Source organism: Siphateles boraxobius, unplaced genomic scaffold (assembly GCF_051911475.1).
Source record: "Siphateles boraxobius isolate OS27281-9 unplaced genomic scaffold, OSU_SipBor_1 9, whole genome shotgun sequence".
NCBI lineage: Eukaryota > Metazoa > Chordata > Actinopteri > Cypriniformes > Leuciscidae > Siphateles > Siphateles boraxobius.
In genome coordinates this window covers 2,102,944-2,119,785 of record NW_027509219.1, presented here as the reverse complement: position 1 = coordinate 2,119,785, position 16,842 = coordinate 2,102,944, and the positions used below count along the sequence as shown (strand labels likewise).

The 16,842-nt window shown below is 39.1% G+C and overlaps 1 protein-coding gene across 3 annotated transcripts in view; it reads left to right on the top strand.

Annotated features, from left to right (window-relative positions):
* The first annotated feature begins 2,268 nt into the window (after nt 1–2,268).
* bmp1a (bone morphogenetic protein 1a) overlaps nt 2,269–16,842 on the top strand; it is a 93,167-nt gene continuing 78,593 nt past the window's right edge. The window contains exon 1 of one of the 3 annotated variants that reach the window (XM_077223674.1): nt 2,269–2,458. In XM_077223674.1, coding sequence (XP_077079789.1) covers nt 2,314–2,458 — 145 coding nt within the window. In that variant the 5' untranslated portion in view covers nt 2,269–2,313. The remainder of the gene's footprint in view (nt 2,459–16,842) is intronic. The other 2 variants (XR_013201129.1, XM_077223675.1) reach the window with 2 other exon arrangements.

Genomic DNA, 16,842 nt, shown 5'->3' with positions numbered 1-16,842 from the left:
GTTAACAGAAAGCCAAACGGAATTTTAAATGGTAACTTGCTTTAACCAAGCAAAGAATTCGAAGTAATCGGAGCCCGGAGAGCATTCATTATGAGAAATGCCTCAACCGTTGAGAGCTCTGCCTGCAAAACGAGATTCGCGCTCAGTAACTTAGCACAGTCAAAACTACTTTGTGAAAAAGTCGATTTTACAGGTTGGGAGTAACATAATAGAATAACAGCAAAGAAATAAACTTACCTTGAACAGTGTCCTTCTTTAAGGGCCTAGAGCAGTGTTGGGAAACAATTTTGTTCTTTGACTGCTTTCTGTTCGAAAATAGACGCGTTGAAGATCCCCCGCCCCCACGTGCTATTTTTTACAGTCCAGGACTGTTTTTTCCAGGAACAAACAGGTCTACACAGAAATGTTGTAAATTTACTGCAAGTAATTAATTTATGGAACATAGACTGTAAATTTACAGGATTAAACTGTTTATTGAAATAACAGTATTTTACTGTTGGAAATTGGCTGTATTTTTACAGCAATTTTTAACAGTGTACTAAATATAGATATACCCACAAGTAAATTCAGACAAGATTTTAGATTAACATCCTGCCATAGTCAATGTTTCTTCACATTAGGCTATGTGAATCAATATTCATATTAAAATAACACATATTGCTTTGGTTTTTCCAAGGGCACATTTCCTGAAAAGGAAAATATCAGGAAAAGATAAAAATTAAAGATACTTCTAATTTTTGGTAATCACCCTATTGTGGTAAAAATCCATTCACTCTGTTATTTTCCTCATAAATCTAAAACAGGAATGTGCTCCAATGTGACCTCACACTGGAACAGTATTCTTGCATTCTTATTAAAGCTTTTAAAGTTAATCAATCAAGAGCAGTGAGTAATTTTCTGTTTTTCTTTTGTCGGTGCATTTATTATATCACAGTGCAGATCTCATTTACACATGCGATTTCTTTCCCTGGTGTTTACATTCACAGACATAACTGACTGTTTAATGTGAACTGTGTTTTTGACATAAACTTGTGTGTATTTGACAACTAAGCAAAAAGAAAACTTAATTTAATACTCATGTGACGCTCTGCCCGACAGCCTGCTTTGTATTCCTACTTCGGGTGTGTGTGATCAGAAAACCATAGAAGTTTAAACTTGTATGCCTTAAAGACGCATGCAAATAACAACTTTCATGATGATGAAGAACTGCAATGCCACGTGAGCGTGATCGCAATAGAGACAATAATAAAAACCAAACTGATGTTTTGTTAGTTTAGTTTCTAAAGGCACAGCAATATTCTGAAGCAGCAGCTCATTTGCATTTAAAGATACATGCACGAAAACAGCATTTTTTTTGCTTCAACTCAAAAATGGGCATTTACAACATGGTGGGGCCTATAATTAGTGCTGTCGAATAATCGATTAATCGCAATTAATAACATCTAACAAAAATTTGTGTTTACATAATATATATATATATATATATATATATATATATATATATATATATATATATATATATATATATATATATATATATATGTGTGTGTGTGTGTGTGGTAGGGTGTGTTTGTATAAAATATACACCGATGCACACACATATACTATAGGCCCATAAACAGAAACTTTTATGTTAGATGCGATTAATCGCGATTTACTCATTTGACAAAACCAGGTATAATAAATGATCTGTGGAGTATTTTGAGCTGAAACTTCATAGACACAAACTGGGGACACCTGATACTAATATTAGGGTAGCCTACATCTTGTAAAAAGGGTAAAGTATTGTTCATTTGGATGGCATAGGCAACACAGTGCACTCACAGGAAACAGAGAGCTCCCAGGGAACAAAATACAGACACACATACGTAGTTAACGGAGGCAAAACAACACACACAAACAACAACATACACAGGGAAGCTACACTTACACACACACACACACACACACACACACACACACACACACACACACACACACACACACACACACTGGAAACGCAACATAGAGCAAAGTATACACCTGGAACTCGGCACACAGAGGCATGCAACAAACCAGTGTGAGAAACACCAACACCTCTCTCCTGCGAAGTTTGTAACCTATGCACTGGCACACAGCCCAGCTGCACAAATCACTTCACCGCTATGGGAACACAATGTGTGTGTGTGTGTGTGTGTGTGTCTGTGTGTGTGGAGGCAGAGCCGCGATTAAACCCGCCCTCGAGAGAGATCTCATTTCCCCTAAAACCTCCCATTTTTCCTCCGCCGATGATCTGTCTCGTCTGTACCTCTATCCTGCTCCACTAGCCCGGTCATGGAGCTCGCAGCGAGGTGTGTGTTCCTGCTCTCCAGCTTCGCCGCGCTCGCAGCGCTCGATCTGGACACGATTGAGCCCAGCTTCTATGTGGAGAACAGCAGCCCATCAGATGTGATCGACTATAAAGATCCCTGCAAAGCTGGTGAGCACGAAAGACATTTGTTTACACTGCTTTGATAGATGCAAGCTTTCGCGCAAGCCACGTAATGCTGCTGTGAGACTGTGCGAACTATAAACTGTAGATGACAGCGGAGCCGCGCAAAATAAACACGCGATCCACGGCGTCACTAAACACAGAAATACTTTGTGCAAAGTGTACTTGTTGTTGACACAACGGTGTCTTAAAGATTACGCGATGTTTTGACATCCAACACGAAAATGCATACCTGGATGTGTTTTCTTTTGTCAGATCAGAGCCGAAAAGTTTTTCTTCGTTTTTTTTGTGGTTTGTTTACAAGAACTTTCAAACAAGTTTGAATTTGCGAAAGGTTGAAATTCAACATTGACATTGTGTAAATTTTAATACAAGTGAAATTGCAATAAAAAAGTATATTTGCGAAACTTCTCATTGTGATTTTGGGATGGTTTGCAACAAAGCTGCAGATTGTTTTCCTATAGCTATATATATTTATCTATCTATGTTAATTATTCCCGAGATAGTGTTCTCCGTTTTAATGTTGGAACATCCCCCCTTTGCCATGTCACTCTGTTGAATGACGTAGTGACTGGCAGGCTCGATTTTCCTGCATAAGGTGATCTACGTCATCAATCACAATAGTTGCCCTATGACGTAGGGGGATCTATTTTTTACCCCCATTGCTACCACAAAACTAAGAGTTAATACTGCATACTTTTTTAAATATTTGAAACTGAGTAGTATTCTACATTGCTGGCACATGACCTTACATGCCTGTTTAATTCAGTAAGTGGCACCCTGTTGTCATAAATCTGGTTATAATGTTTTATTTGTAAATGTGAAAAATGAAATGAAAAAATGAAAATGTTGGTAGACAAATGATTTGAGTTAAATAAATGTAAAAATCATGGTTTACTTGTTAAACAACTGAAACCTTTATATATGCACACATACACTGCAAATAAAGTATGTGCATTATAGCTGTAGGCTATGATAACTTACACAGAACCAAAGTTATAAAAAGTGCTTTGCCTGATGTCCCCAATTTCATGGCTAGACCAGACTTGTACCGTATACCCACATATTCCTGAGAATAACTTTATCTTGACCTAAAATCAACCAATTATGTTTGATATAATTACGATTTAGTAGCTCTAGGGAAGTAATTAATTCTTTGGGTCCCAAGAGAAGCAATGACTATTTTCACATGTCGTGTTGTCAGGGCAAGTGCCCTTATTTTGTTGTTAGCCAAAAAGAGGTTATTGAGTTTCACAGCTGAAAATGTTTACTAGGAAGGAATGGCCCCAATTATGGCAGGGCAAACCTTTCAGCATCTGACTAGTGCTGGAAATTTCTCTGGACTCTTAAAGGTGCCTCCCTCAACTTTATGTTTAGGTGACAAGTGTTAATTTTGTTATGGTAAAGTACTTTCTCCAATCCCAGTTTAATATTAAGAGACCGCTTTAAGAAATCCATTGCTTGGTGGATTTCCCTTAAAGGATTAGTTCAGCCAAAAATGAAAATTCGTTCATTAATAAACTCGCCTTGTGTCGTTCCAAACCCGTAAGCCTGACGTTCATCTTCGAAACACAAATGACAATCTTTTTAATGAAATCTGAGATATTTCTGTCCCTCCATTGACAGCTACGCAACTACCACTTTGATGCTTCAAAAAGTTAATAAAAAGATCATAAAACTAATCATTTTGAATTCAGCGGTTTAGTCAACATTTTCTGAAGAGACATGATTGCGTTATATGATGAACAGATTTAATTTCGTCTTTTATTCACAAACATTCATCAACTCACACATCAGTTGTGGTAGACGGAAGCTCAAGCATGTTTGCAAGAACATGCAAGAAAACTTGGACTAAACCGCTCATTTCAAAAGGATTAGTTTTATGATCTCTTTATGAAAGTGTCACAGTGGTAGTTGCGTAGCTGTCAATGGAGGGACAGATTTCATCAAAGAGATCTTCATTTGTGTTCCGAAGATGAACGAAAGTTTTAAGGGGTCGGAACGACGTGAAGACGAGTAATTATTGACAGAATTTTCATTTTTGGGTAAACTATCCCTTAGTTTAAAAGTGCAGATAAACACTGTGACTCTGTGGTGCTATAAAAACATTGCTGTTTGTTTGAGCGCCCTGACCTGAATGGTCGAGATTGGGGCGGCATTATCTCTTTTGCCAACCAATGACAGACGAGGAGAGTTTTCTGAGAAACCAGTTTGTTTTTGCTCTTCTGTGATAGTATAATTAGAGAGTGTCAATAACTAAACATTATAGGTGCTTATCTGTCTATACAGGTTTGGAACAACATGAGAGCGAGTAAATGATCCTTTTCATTAATAGGTTGAACTATCACTTTAAGAGAACATGCATAGATCTGCAACTGATCTGCTATGAAATTGAGGAACAGAACTTTAATTTAGCTTTAGGTTTCTACAGAACATTGACTGTAATCTTCAGCTTGTGGTGTAATGTTGTGGATTTCCTTTGTTTTTCCACCTGCAGGATAACATTTCACTGGTTTTTACGCTGTTGAGTGGATGGATTGAATCCAGGTTTCTTAAAGCTCACACAGGCGTCACTCCGGAGACGTGTAATACCTCAGAGATCTTGGTCTCTATTAACTTGTCTGCTACTCCTCTCCACCTCCTTCCTAACTCCCTCTCTTTCATCTTCCTCTTTTTCACTCTTTCAGGCCTAGCTTTTTTCCTTGTCCTCATTTGCAGCTGAATGGGGTCCTTGGCTGTTCATTTTTACATTTTCACCCCTCTGAGAGACAGACAAGTGGCTATAGGACAATAACGCAGCCCACCAACTTAAATTGGTATTCCAGGCAGATTAGGCTGGTTGACCCGCAAAGGCTCAGGGGGCCGTCGATCTCATACTAGGATTAACTTCCCAGATTGTTCTGTCACTCTGTGATTCAGGCTCTCCAGCGACGTTAAGCCAAAGCCATTCTGTTGTGGTGTGTGACTCCTCACTATCGCATTTCATGCATCATTCGAGTTAGCTTAGCTAAGAGAAGTGGCTATATTTTGGCTTTCTCTACATATTTGTGTTTGTTTGTTTGGCACATGAACTTTTCGTAAAAAGGAAGCAATGTATTTACACTGGATGTTGTGAGTCAGAGTTCAGTGGCCGTTATGACGCGATACACCGATTAGCCGTTCATTCACAGCTGTTCATCTCCTTTTTTATAAACATGTCTTCGCAGTTTAATAGTTTGGTTATTACAATCTCCAAACAAACAGATTTTGCAAGGCCAGTGTGGAAGGTATGCCCTTAATTTTTGTCTGTGAAACTTCCTCAGAACAGTGGTTTTCGCTGGTCTGGAAAGAGTATTGGCCAATCTTTCATTACCCCTAATACCTTAACTATGATGTCAATACCCATAGTGCCTTGCTCTCTGATCTGATTGGACTGTTTTAAACATGTCTATTACTTTAGAGAGCGCTCGCCTTTCTAAACAACACACCCTTCATCCCTCTCAGATCTGAGTGGTAGACGAGGACGGGGTTTATGATTGGTTCTGGATGGGGCCCAAACGGCCCATCTGTAGCAGAGAGTATGTGAGATGAGAGGTCTACGTTTACGAGAGAGGAGTAGGAATACAGATGTAATGTGCCTTGTTTACACTTCATCCAAAGAGAACATCCATGGCAGAACGTTCATGACGCTAAAACTCGCCACATATCTGATCTGAATTACATTACATTCCTTACATTCACACCACCCAAATGTGTTATTCGGTTATAAATCTGTTTTTTAAGGGAAATGTTCAAATTAATTGATTGCAAATATTTAAGGCATAGTAAAAATATAAAATGATCACCCTCAATTCATTTAAACATGTTTGACTTTCTTCTGTGGAACACAAGAGATGATATTTTGTCAGCACAATGAAAGTCAATGGGGCCAAAACAAGGAGGCCTTTTTAAAAAAAAATCTTCTTTTGATGTTCCATTGAAGAAAGTCAAACCGATTTGGAAAATGCAGGTTGAGTAACAGATTTTCCTTTTTTTGGGTTAACTATCACAATAAAAATTGGCTATACTTAGTTTTTTCGCTTGCCGTTATATCTCATGCACAGTCTAGCATTGAAGTCTTCAAAATATTCTCAAATTGATCATGAGCCCATCTGGATGTGTTCCACTTATGAAGATTCACCCGATCTTTCGAGTGCAATAAAAAAGTTGTGTCGTCTTTATACTGGAGTCGTACAATCATGAGTACCTTCTAACCTCCTCAGATATCAATGGTTGTCGTTTCCACCTTTGTCTTCTGTTATTTTCATTTGCGTTGTCCATTTTCCACTAGATTTTGAAAGCTGTGAGTGTTGCCAGCTAGTGGACCCACGAATTGGTGCAATAAAAAAAAAAAGTGCACTTTCGGCTTTAAAGTCAGCATGAAAAATCATGAAATCTATTTTCTAAATGCGTGTTATATCGTGAACATTCATACGTGTCAATATTTTTAAAATGTCAAAACTGGACGTTCCCGTGAAAACTACAGACTTCTCTCTGGTGGCGTATGCCGGATTCTCCAATCATTTAATCTGCTTAAACCTTCCCCTTCAAGCTTACCTGCTTTCACTTGTATCCACTTTGAGTGGCAGACCTGCATCTCAACATCCAATCAACAACTGATGCACAGAACCAATTCCTCGCCCTACACTTTTTCCTTGTCGATATTCCATTTAGATTGAATGTGCATCACTATATGGAAAAAAAGATTTGTTGCTACTCCTGTGTCACGGCGACTTTTACACTCACTGTGAGGCAAGATCATCATGTATAATGACTTAAATTTAGGCCTTTTCCTCACATATTTTTTTTATAGGACTTAAAGGGTTAGTTTACCCAAAACTGATCATTCTGACATCATTTTCTTACCCTCATGTTGTTCCAAACCCGTAAGACTTTCGTTCATCTTCTAAACACAATCCATTATGAATTGAGCGGTTTAGTCCAAATTTTCCTGTAGAGACTCGATCGTTTTATATGATGAACAGATTGAATTTAGGCTTTTATTAACATATTAACATTGATCAGTGAACATATACAGAAGCTCAACCAAACCTGCTTGATTGGTTCTTGCTCAAAGGAGCTAGGTAACATTGGTTCTCGCGCATCAAGCGAACATGCTTGAGCTCCGTTTACCACAACTGATATGTTCGTTGATGAATATTTATATGTGAATAAAAGCCTAAATTCAATCTGTTCATCATATAAAGCGATCGAGTCTTTTCAGAAAATGTGGACTAAACTGCTCAATTCATATGGATTAGTTTTACGATCTCTTTATGAGCTTTTTGAACAGAATTTTTATTTTTAGGTGAACTATCCTGTTAACTTATACATTCCATGAAATACACCAGACAACAAATATACACAGAGACCGCAAAGCTCTGACTGCTAGCTTGCACTCATCTGTAGCTCTCACATGGCAAATGTTGTTCTCCGTCTCTTTCCCCAGCGTGGTTTTAATAAAGTACTCTTTGACCTGATTCCCTGTTGCACCACTCACCAAGAAATGTGGTGGTGCTTGAATTCCTTCTCTTCGCGTCTTCAGAGTCTGTCTCATAGCTCGGCGTGGAAAACCCACAAGCACAAACAGTTCAGCTGGAGCCGCTGGCCGAGCTCAGAGACCGTCATACATGCACAGCTGGTGACATCATACACTCCCTTGGTTCATTTTTCTGTGGGGAGGATTGGTGGTTATTTAATGACTTTTCAAGTGATTCCGCATAATTCCAAAGAACTTCACAGTCAGAATCTGTTGGAAAAATGAGTGAAATGTAGTAGTTTTAGGCACGTATGTGGAATAGTGTGTTTTAACTATCTCACTATATCTCATTCATGGTGATGTAATATTTTCAGTGTCAAAATTCTCTCTCTTATACTGATTATGCACAACTTTTAGTAAGCTACTGGTAAGGCACTTGTGGCTATCTGTTGTTATTAAAACATTGCGCTGTTTGTTTGAGCATCCCGACCGGCCCAGTATAGCAACACTGGCTCAACCAATGGCGTGAAATTGGAGGCAGGGCTATTCTGTTGGCTAACCAATTGTGTTTGGTGATGCAAGTGGCCTAGAAACACACTTCCTTGAATATTCCATAATCAAGAATGTTATATTTAGATTAAAAAAAATACTATTTCTTTTAAAAAGTGTATTATTTAAATTGTAAAGTTTAAGGGTTTTAGGCGTTACATTGGCATGGCAGCAAAACTGTAAAACTGGATAGAATGGAGAGAATTAATAAAATATATAATGCTGTTGATTGAGCTTAACTGTTGAACCTGGAATATTACCTCAAGGAAAATGATTTTTGATCCATGCTGCTTCTTTTGCTTGTGCTTTGTGATGATGATTTAAAAAAAACGTCAAAAGGGATAGTTCACCCAAAAATTAAAATTAGCCCATGATTTACTCGCCCTCAAGCCATCCTAGGTGTATATGACATTCTTCTTTCAGACGAATACAATCGGAGTTATATTAAAAAATGTCCTGGCTCTTCCAAGCTTTATAATGGCAGTGAATGGCCGTATATTTCCCTCAAAACTCATCCATCCATGATTAAAGTGCTCCACACGGTTCTGGCGGGTTAATAAAGGCCTTCTGAAGTGAAGCTATGCGTTCGTGTAAGAAAAAATATCCATATTTAAAACTTTATCGACTACAATAACTAGCTTCCGGCAGACGGCCGCACGCATCGATTTTTCCGAAAGACTTTTTCACGCCATTTTACGGCGTGAACGTAATGCGCACAACGTAATGACGAATGCTGTTGCCCAGCCCTGTTTGTTTGAACCGCGAGAGGCGTCAAAGCATACAAAGTCATACATCGTCAAGTGTTACTCTTTTGGCGTAAGTCGACTTGCGTAGGCCATGAGTAAATCATGGGCTAATTTTCATTTCTGGGTGAACTATCCCTTTAATTATGGCTTTTTCAGGACATAGTGACAAATGCACATGACCTGACTGTAAGGAAAATCTCTCTCAGTATTATAGGAATCTCTGGAACTTGAAAAGGGAAGATGTCTGCTTAAAAATATAAGGCTGTATTTCTAACCTGAAAAAACCTCCCGGGAACTTTTGGAGCATTCATCTAGATAAACTCTCCGGTTTATGGAATGAAAAATGAATGAGAAGCAGTCACGCACAATTACTGTACGCCTCTCCGACTGCAGTGTCTTTTTCCTAGAGGGATTGGAGAGCTGTGTGTGTTGCGTAACATTTGTCTGTCAACATTATTTCCATAATCAGGCCTCAGGACAACAAATGAGAAAGTTTAATTTGTAAGACCTTTTCCATAAGCTTCAGGATTCACCAAAACTCTATTAGTGCTGTTGTTTCCTGTCTGCACTTATTGGTTCACTGAACCAGCCGCGTCTGGTGTGCAATGGACATTTATAACTGTAACCGAGCCAAAGGTTTTCTCTCTTTCCACCCCCTCTTGCCCTCTGGGTGAGGATCACAGAAAATGAGAGCTAGATATAGGAGATTGAGATGAGATGAGGTGAGTGTGCCTGCAGACTGTAGGTCATTCAGTGAATGCCAGCATGGCCCAGTCCTGTGGGTTTCTGCGTCTGTCTGCCAGCTGATGTGACTGTGGCACATTCAGACCCCTCTGGCAGCTAAACCGTGAACTATACATCACCCTGCTGCACGTCTGAACCCTGACTATATCATGTCAGACTATAGTTTGAATTAATCCCATTGCATTTACAATACAGAATGGCTCTTTCGCAATTATCCTGAACATTGTATGAGCATTCGTTCAAGTGTCATTGAACGGAAGAGTGGCTCTCGGGAGCGTGTAACCGTCACATCCTTTGGATTTTCCCTAAAAAACTCATCCCGAGTTCTTCACATAAAAATCAGTCTACAGGACAGACAGTCTGGGAAGGTCTTGTTTTTTAAGTTTCGTCACAAGCTGTTTACACATTTGCTACGTTTCCATCCAAAGTTTAACTTATGCGCAAAATTAGAATATCGTGCAAAACATTTGCAAATAAAGTACCGCTTCCGTCCAGTGAGGAATAAACTGATAAAAAAAAAAAATAAACTGATAAACTGTCTCTAAATATCACTAAGAAAAGTAAGAGAAACAACTGTATTTGCATCTCAGAGTGCACAGACGAAACGCAATACATTTTTTTCGAAGGCGGTATATGGAAGCTTGATTCCGCCACAGATTAAAAAATAAAAAAGGTAATTTCGATTTTTCATCGCAGAATTGCGTGATATAAAGTTGCAATTGCGTGTTATAAAGTCAGAATTGTGAGTCACAATTCTGTCTTTATAGCACGCAATTGCGTCTTTATATCTGAGGAAAAAAGTCACTGTAACGAGGTTAGATGTTGTGGGAAGGAGGCGGGAACCGGCGAACAATCAAATAATTTAATAACAAAATAAAACAAATACAAAAACCAAGGAGTAAAGACGGCAGTCCTTCGCGATCGACTACAGCCACACATAATAAAACAAAACATCAAATAAAATCCAGGCCTGGCCTCTCTCGATCTCCACTGTCGTTGCTCCTCCTTTTATGCTTTCGCTCCTCCGTGAGAGATACGAGACCAGATGACCATATACGCAGGTGTCGCTCATCAGTAATCATGGCACCAGCCTTGCGCCATTCTCCCATGGCCCTCGACCTCGTCCTGCTCGCCACATACCCCCATCGCCCCTCGCACCCGAGACGGCGCTTTACCTCCCCTCCTCCGGGAGGACCGGACACAGCGACTGCGGTACCTGGGGTTGTGGACAGATGAGGCGAGAGAAAAGGAGACGGAAGAATGAGGAGCGACAGAAATGAGAGAGGGGAGAGAGGAAAAATAAAAATCTTGGTCCGGTTCCCGGACACTGCCGCTCGGTCCTCAACCAGCTGAGAGACTCACTCGCGGTGCCATAAGATGGTACTGGACATCCGTTGGGGGACGGCTGGACGCTCCTCCGCCTCCTGGCGGGCGGCGATGGCTCCTCCGGTCGAGGGTAGCTGGCAGCAAGTCCCCCGTTTCCCTGCTCCGCCCCCATCATGCGCGACGGCAACAGGCTCCGGCCTACGGCGAACGGGAGCGACTCCTCCGCTCCCTCTCAGACGGCAGCCACCCCTCCTCGACCCAGGAGCACTCAGCAATGCGATCCCCCTCAGCAGCGAGGGCTCTCCGACAGCGTGTTCCTTCTTCCTCCCGGGATTCGGCACCAGTGTAACGAATTTCGTAGTTGTGGCAACCAGCGAACATTCACACACATTTTAATGATAAAAAAATAAAACAAATACAAAATGAAAGTAAAAGACAGCAGCACCTTACGGACGACTGCTGTCACATAGAACAAAACAAACACAACACAAGTTCAGGCCTGTCATCTCTCGATCTCCACTGTCGTCTCTCCTCCTTTTATGCTTCCGCTCCTTCGTGAGAGATACGAGACCTGTGTGTCGCGCAGGTGTCGCTCATCAGTAATCACGCCACCGGATCTCTCACGGCCCTCGGCCTCCTCCTGCTCGCCACAGTAACTTTTTTCCCTTAGTATTGCACTTTATAACTGGTAATTGCGAGTTTATATCTCACAATTATGAGAAAAGATGTAAAAAAAAAGTCAGAATTGCGAATTTTTTTCTCGCAATTGCACACAATTATCACACAATTCTGACTTTGTCTCGCAATTCTGAGATAAAAAGTCGCAATTGTCTTTTTAAATGTTTTATTCTGTGGCGGACACAAGCTTCCATGGAATTTATGTGCATCTTGGCAGTTTTTAAAGCAATATCCCAAAATGCACACAAAATAGGTGGATGGAAATAGCTATTGGCAATACAAAAAGCAATTAATACATGAAAATTCTTACATTTATGAAAATATTTTTATGAAAAGCTTGTCACATTATCTAATTCATTTAAAGATAAGAGGAGTATTTATCTTTTTTTATTGCTGTTATTCAAGTTTTTTGCTATATTAGAATAAAGGAACCAATTACACCAAAGATAAGAGGAGTATTTATCTTTTTTTATTGCTGTTATTCAAGTTTTTTGCTATATTAGAATAAAGGAACCAATTACACCAAATTCTAACGAATAGATAATATACTACTTTATATAAATCTATTACCCAACTGAATCGAAAACGTACTGATAAATGGCTCAAATTGAAGTAAATATTTATTACATTTTATTACAATTTTACAATACTGTACAGGGTACACTACAGTAGTAATACTCTACTACTGGCCTAATGAGTTCTCCATCTAGTTTTTCCCCCGGTAATTTTTTTTTTACTAGTTCATGGAAATGAACTAAATGTCTGATAAACAGATTGCTATAACAAACTGTCCAACCATAACCATAGCTGAGAGAGAGAGAGAGAGAGAGAGAGAGAGAGAGAGAGAGAGAGAGAGAGAGAGAGAGAGAGAGAGAGAGATTGATTGCTCTGTTGTAAGGCTGTGCAATATAATGTAATATACAGTGTGACAGGCTATAATCTTTTGTCACGCTATTCCTACTGCTTTTAGATTTTAGTTTAACCTTCCAGCGATGCTAGCACAAGTGTTTCAAAGCCAGCTGAATGCTAACACACAGCTTGAGTTTGTACATTTGACTCAGATAAGTGAAGGTCAAGAGAGGTAAGAACATGGAACAATCATGCGGAGGAGGAGGAAGAGGAGGACATCTGGTTTTCATACATCTGCCATTCCTAAGAACCTATATATGTTGTGATACTGTGCTTTTAAGCCAAGGAGCAACTTCCTGTTTCTTTTCTCTTGTCCCAAGATGGGATATATAAGCTATGCGACTTTCTGCTGAATGAGTTATAACAATCTAAACCCATTGCCCTGCAGCAAAAACTCCTCTGCCAAGTACAGTGTGGTCCAAAAGTCTGTGTAAATGCTTCTATTTTGCACTCTTTTCTAATTTAATGTTTTTAATTTAAAGTCAAGAATATGTGTAGTGCAGAATCTGAAATATTTCTGATTCATTTACAGAATAAGGTGTGAATTTATTTGAATTCTTTGAAAATTCTAGAATATATACACACACACACACACACACACACACACACACACACACACACACACACACACACACACACACACACACACACACACACACACACACACACACACACACACACACATACACACACACACACACACACACAAACTTTTATGTTAGATGCGATTAATCGATTTGACAGCACTACTTTAAACATATACTTTTTTAATGTTTAAATGAGTCATGAATTATATTATTGTTATTTTCTTAAACTTATACCATTTGAGATAATAATTAGTATTGTACCAGAAGTTAAAAGAAAAGAGTTTTTTATATCATGAGAAACATAAATCTAGTCTGGCCGGTAGCGTATTTAGTGTATTAATTGGCCAATAAACACTCACTCTTCCAATTTTCTTCTAAAGCAAATGAGTAGAGAATATGAAAAAAAGAAAGAAACTTTTATCTCAAGATGCTCATCACATAATTCACTAGTACGAGCCTGTTCGCCACCTCCGGCCTTGCACTCCATTTGTTCAAGTTCCATTTGCTCAGCAAGATCCAACAAACAACATGAGCCCTGTAGATGTCTTCAGCATGTGTGTATACAGAGCGCGAGAGCATGTACGGATGTTTATATATGTGTGAAGAGTGCTTTGTGAGCCGTACTGATGTGAGCCGGCAGTGAGTAATGAAGTGATTTGAAGGGTGAGGCATGTTTTCCTCTGGGAAGTGTTTAAGCAGGCTTGAGAGTGTTGTGGGTGTTATATGTGCGGTAAGCAGATTTCATTTTGTGTTTATTGGCATTCTGTAACACTGGGTCACAGGTCAATTTTTATTTTGGTTTCGACAAATTTCAGCACTCGGTCCGAGATTTATGCTTGAGAAATGTTTTGTTCATGTCAGGCAGATATCTTTTTGCAGATGTCTTACCGTTACATGTAAACATTACAGTACGCTACCGTAGTAGTCTACTCTAATGTGCCCTTCATTTCTATAGGTTCTACTATTAGGATCTGTACAGTGTTGTAGAGTAGCTAACTAACTAGAAGTAGAGATTAGTACCATCTTAAGCACACTTTTACTAGCATGACAATAGTTGAGCTGTTTGAGGGCTTTGACACACCAAGCTGCTGTTGGTGAGTGTCTTTTGGGTTATTTTTTGCGCTGTGACCTACACTCAGTTCAGCGTTAGTTTGCCCGATTTAGCATGTTGAATCGGCGTCAGGGCCGTCAGTGAGAGAAATCACTTTGTTCAGTTTAGCGAGCGACACTGAAGCTGTCAAATGCGCAACTCATAATTTAAATTAGTCAAATCAGCTTGTAGCTAGGCTAGCTACAGTTTCAGAGTAGCTTCCCACACAAGTTTTTAAAATATATTATACAGTTAAAAAAAGATATTGCCCCTCAAACAATTTTGTAGGGTTTTTAACTTTAAGTATTTAGAAACACTAGAAGTTGCTAACAACATAAAATGCGCTTCTTTGAACTTGTTTAACTTTGAAACTGTAGCTAAGCTACAAGCACATTTTACAAAGTAACTTCCCACCATTTAAAAAAAATCAATTATAGAGTTAAATGATATATTTCAAAAAATATTGCCACTTAAATAGCTTCACTGTAGTTAGCACAAGTTGGTCGATTTTGCTTGTAGCTTGTAGCTTGGCTGGATACCGTTTCAAATTAGCTTCCACAACACTATTACTATTAGCACTTGGGTAGTAGTGGTTCCTCTCCCTGGAGTTTGTCTGTCCACATTCTCTGAAGTTTCAGCTTATTAGCCTCACAAAAGTGTGAGCATTCTCTTCTAAATAAAGATGAGCCTCGTATGATGCATTAGAGGGAACAATATGTTTTGTTGTTGGTGTGAAACATTTCGAAAACTCTGTCCAATCATCTCTTTCACACCTAATTAGCCGCAATAATGAGAAGGCAAACTGACCATGAAAAGTGGGTGTTCATTTGCTCACTAAGCTACCGACACCTCTGCTACGTTTGTGGAGCTCAGAATAATTCATCCCTTCAATCTAGCGTTGACTTTGGAGGGTAAACAAATATAATGTAACCTTTGGCATGTATTTAAACCGCAGTTCATTAAACTGTAGATTGCTTACATGCACATAACTGTTTGGAGAGCACTAAGGATACTAGGTTTAAAAATGCAAATGTGCTGAGTGGTTAAGTGTTCGGATGGTTAGAGGAGCCATTATTCACACATTCAGATCGAAACGATGCTGTGAATACAATGAAAAAGGAAAATTTAGTGCAAAAATTGGTCATGCAGCCCTCGAAGACATTAATTGCCGTTTTCGCTCATCAAGTGTCATTAATATTGGTGTGTAAAACGAGGGTGGTTTGGCTGATGGTTGGATCAATAGCTCTTTGTAGATAGTAATTGGTTTGTTATGGTTAGACAGACCGCAGCCACTGTTCTGACCCCCTGCTACCCTACAGCAACTGTTTCCATTTAACACAGACACACACTTTTTTTTGTGTGTGTGTTTAATTGTGCACGTGCAGTCACACAGACCCAACCTGTTGAGTATGCTGAAACCTAATTACTCAAAAGATAAATGGAAAAAATAAGTTCTTATGGGTCATTTTTGTTTTTACCAGGGTGTTTTTAGACACAGTTTTTCATTTGTATGGGTAGATATTGTAAATTGGGGCACTAATAGTTTAGTACCCCATAACTATGTGAGTTACGTAATCAGATTGCTTTTTTCAAGTAACTTGTAAAGTAATGCATTATTTATGAATTTAAAACAAAATATTTACTTATGTTGTTACTTTTTCAAACAAGCAACGCAAGTTACTTTGTTTTTCCATTTATTGACTGAAAGCTTTCCTGTCCCCATGTTGAGAGAAATGTTGCGGGAGTGTAGTCAGTTGTAACCGGGCGTAACCTGACCTAACTGGGAGTAACCGGGTCAATGGGTAATTGAACCTATTGGTCAATCAGGAGTAATCGGGTGTAAGCATTGCGTGCGCTGTGTGAACGTGTGTTATTGTAGGTCTAGATTAAATTTGTGCTGGCATTTACTCATCTCACTTGTACAAAACAGATTCGGTATTCCTCAAAATGAATAAAAACAGTGACATGCAAACTCAGAATATTATGCAAACCTGCAATAATCATGTTAAATAACACAAATATACGTTATGTATTTAATCTCATTTTATTAACCAATGTTTGTGAATCTGACCTTTGATGATTCAAATCAATCGTACAAATAAGCAAAAATAAATTAGATAAAAATCACATTTGTGTTTTTTTTAATTGCTGAAGCAAGAGTGTTGAACTTTCCTCACTTGCATCCTATTCCTCTGCAATCCAGAATGGCCGAACACCTGAAAGATTTCAAGCTGCTCCCTCTGTAC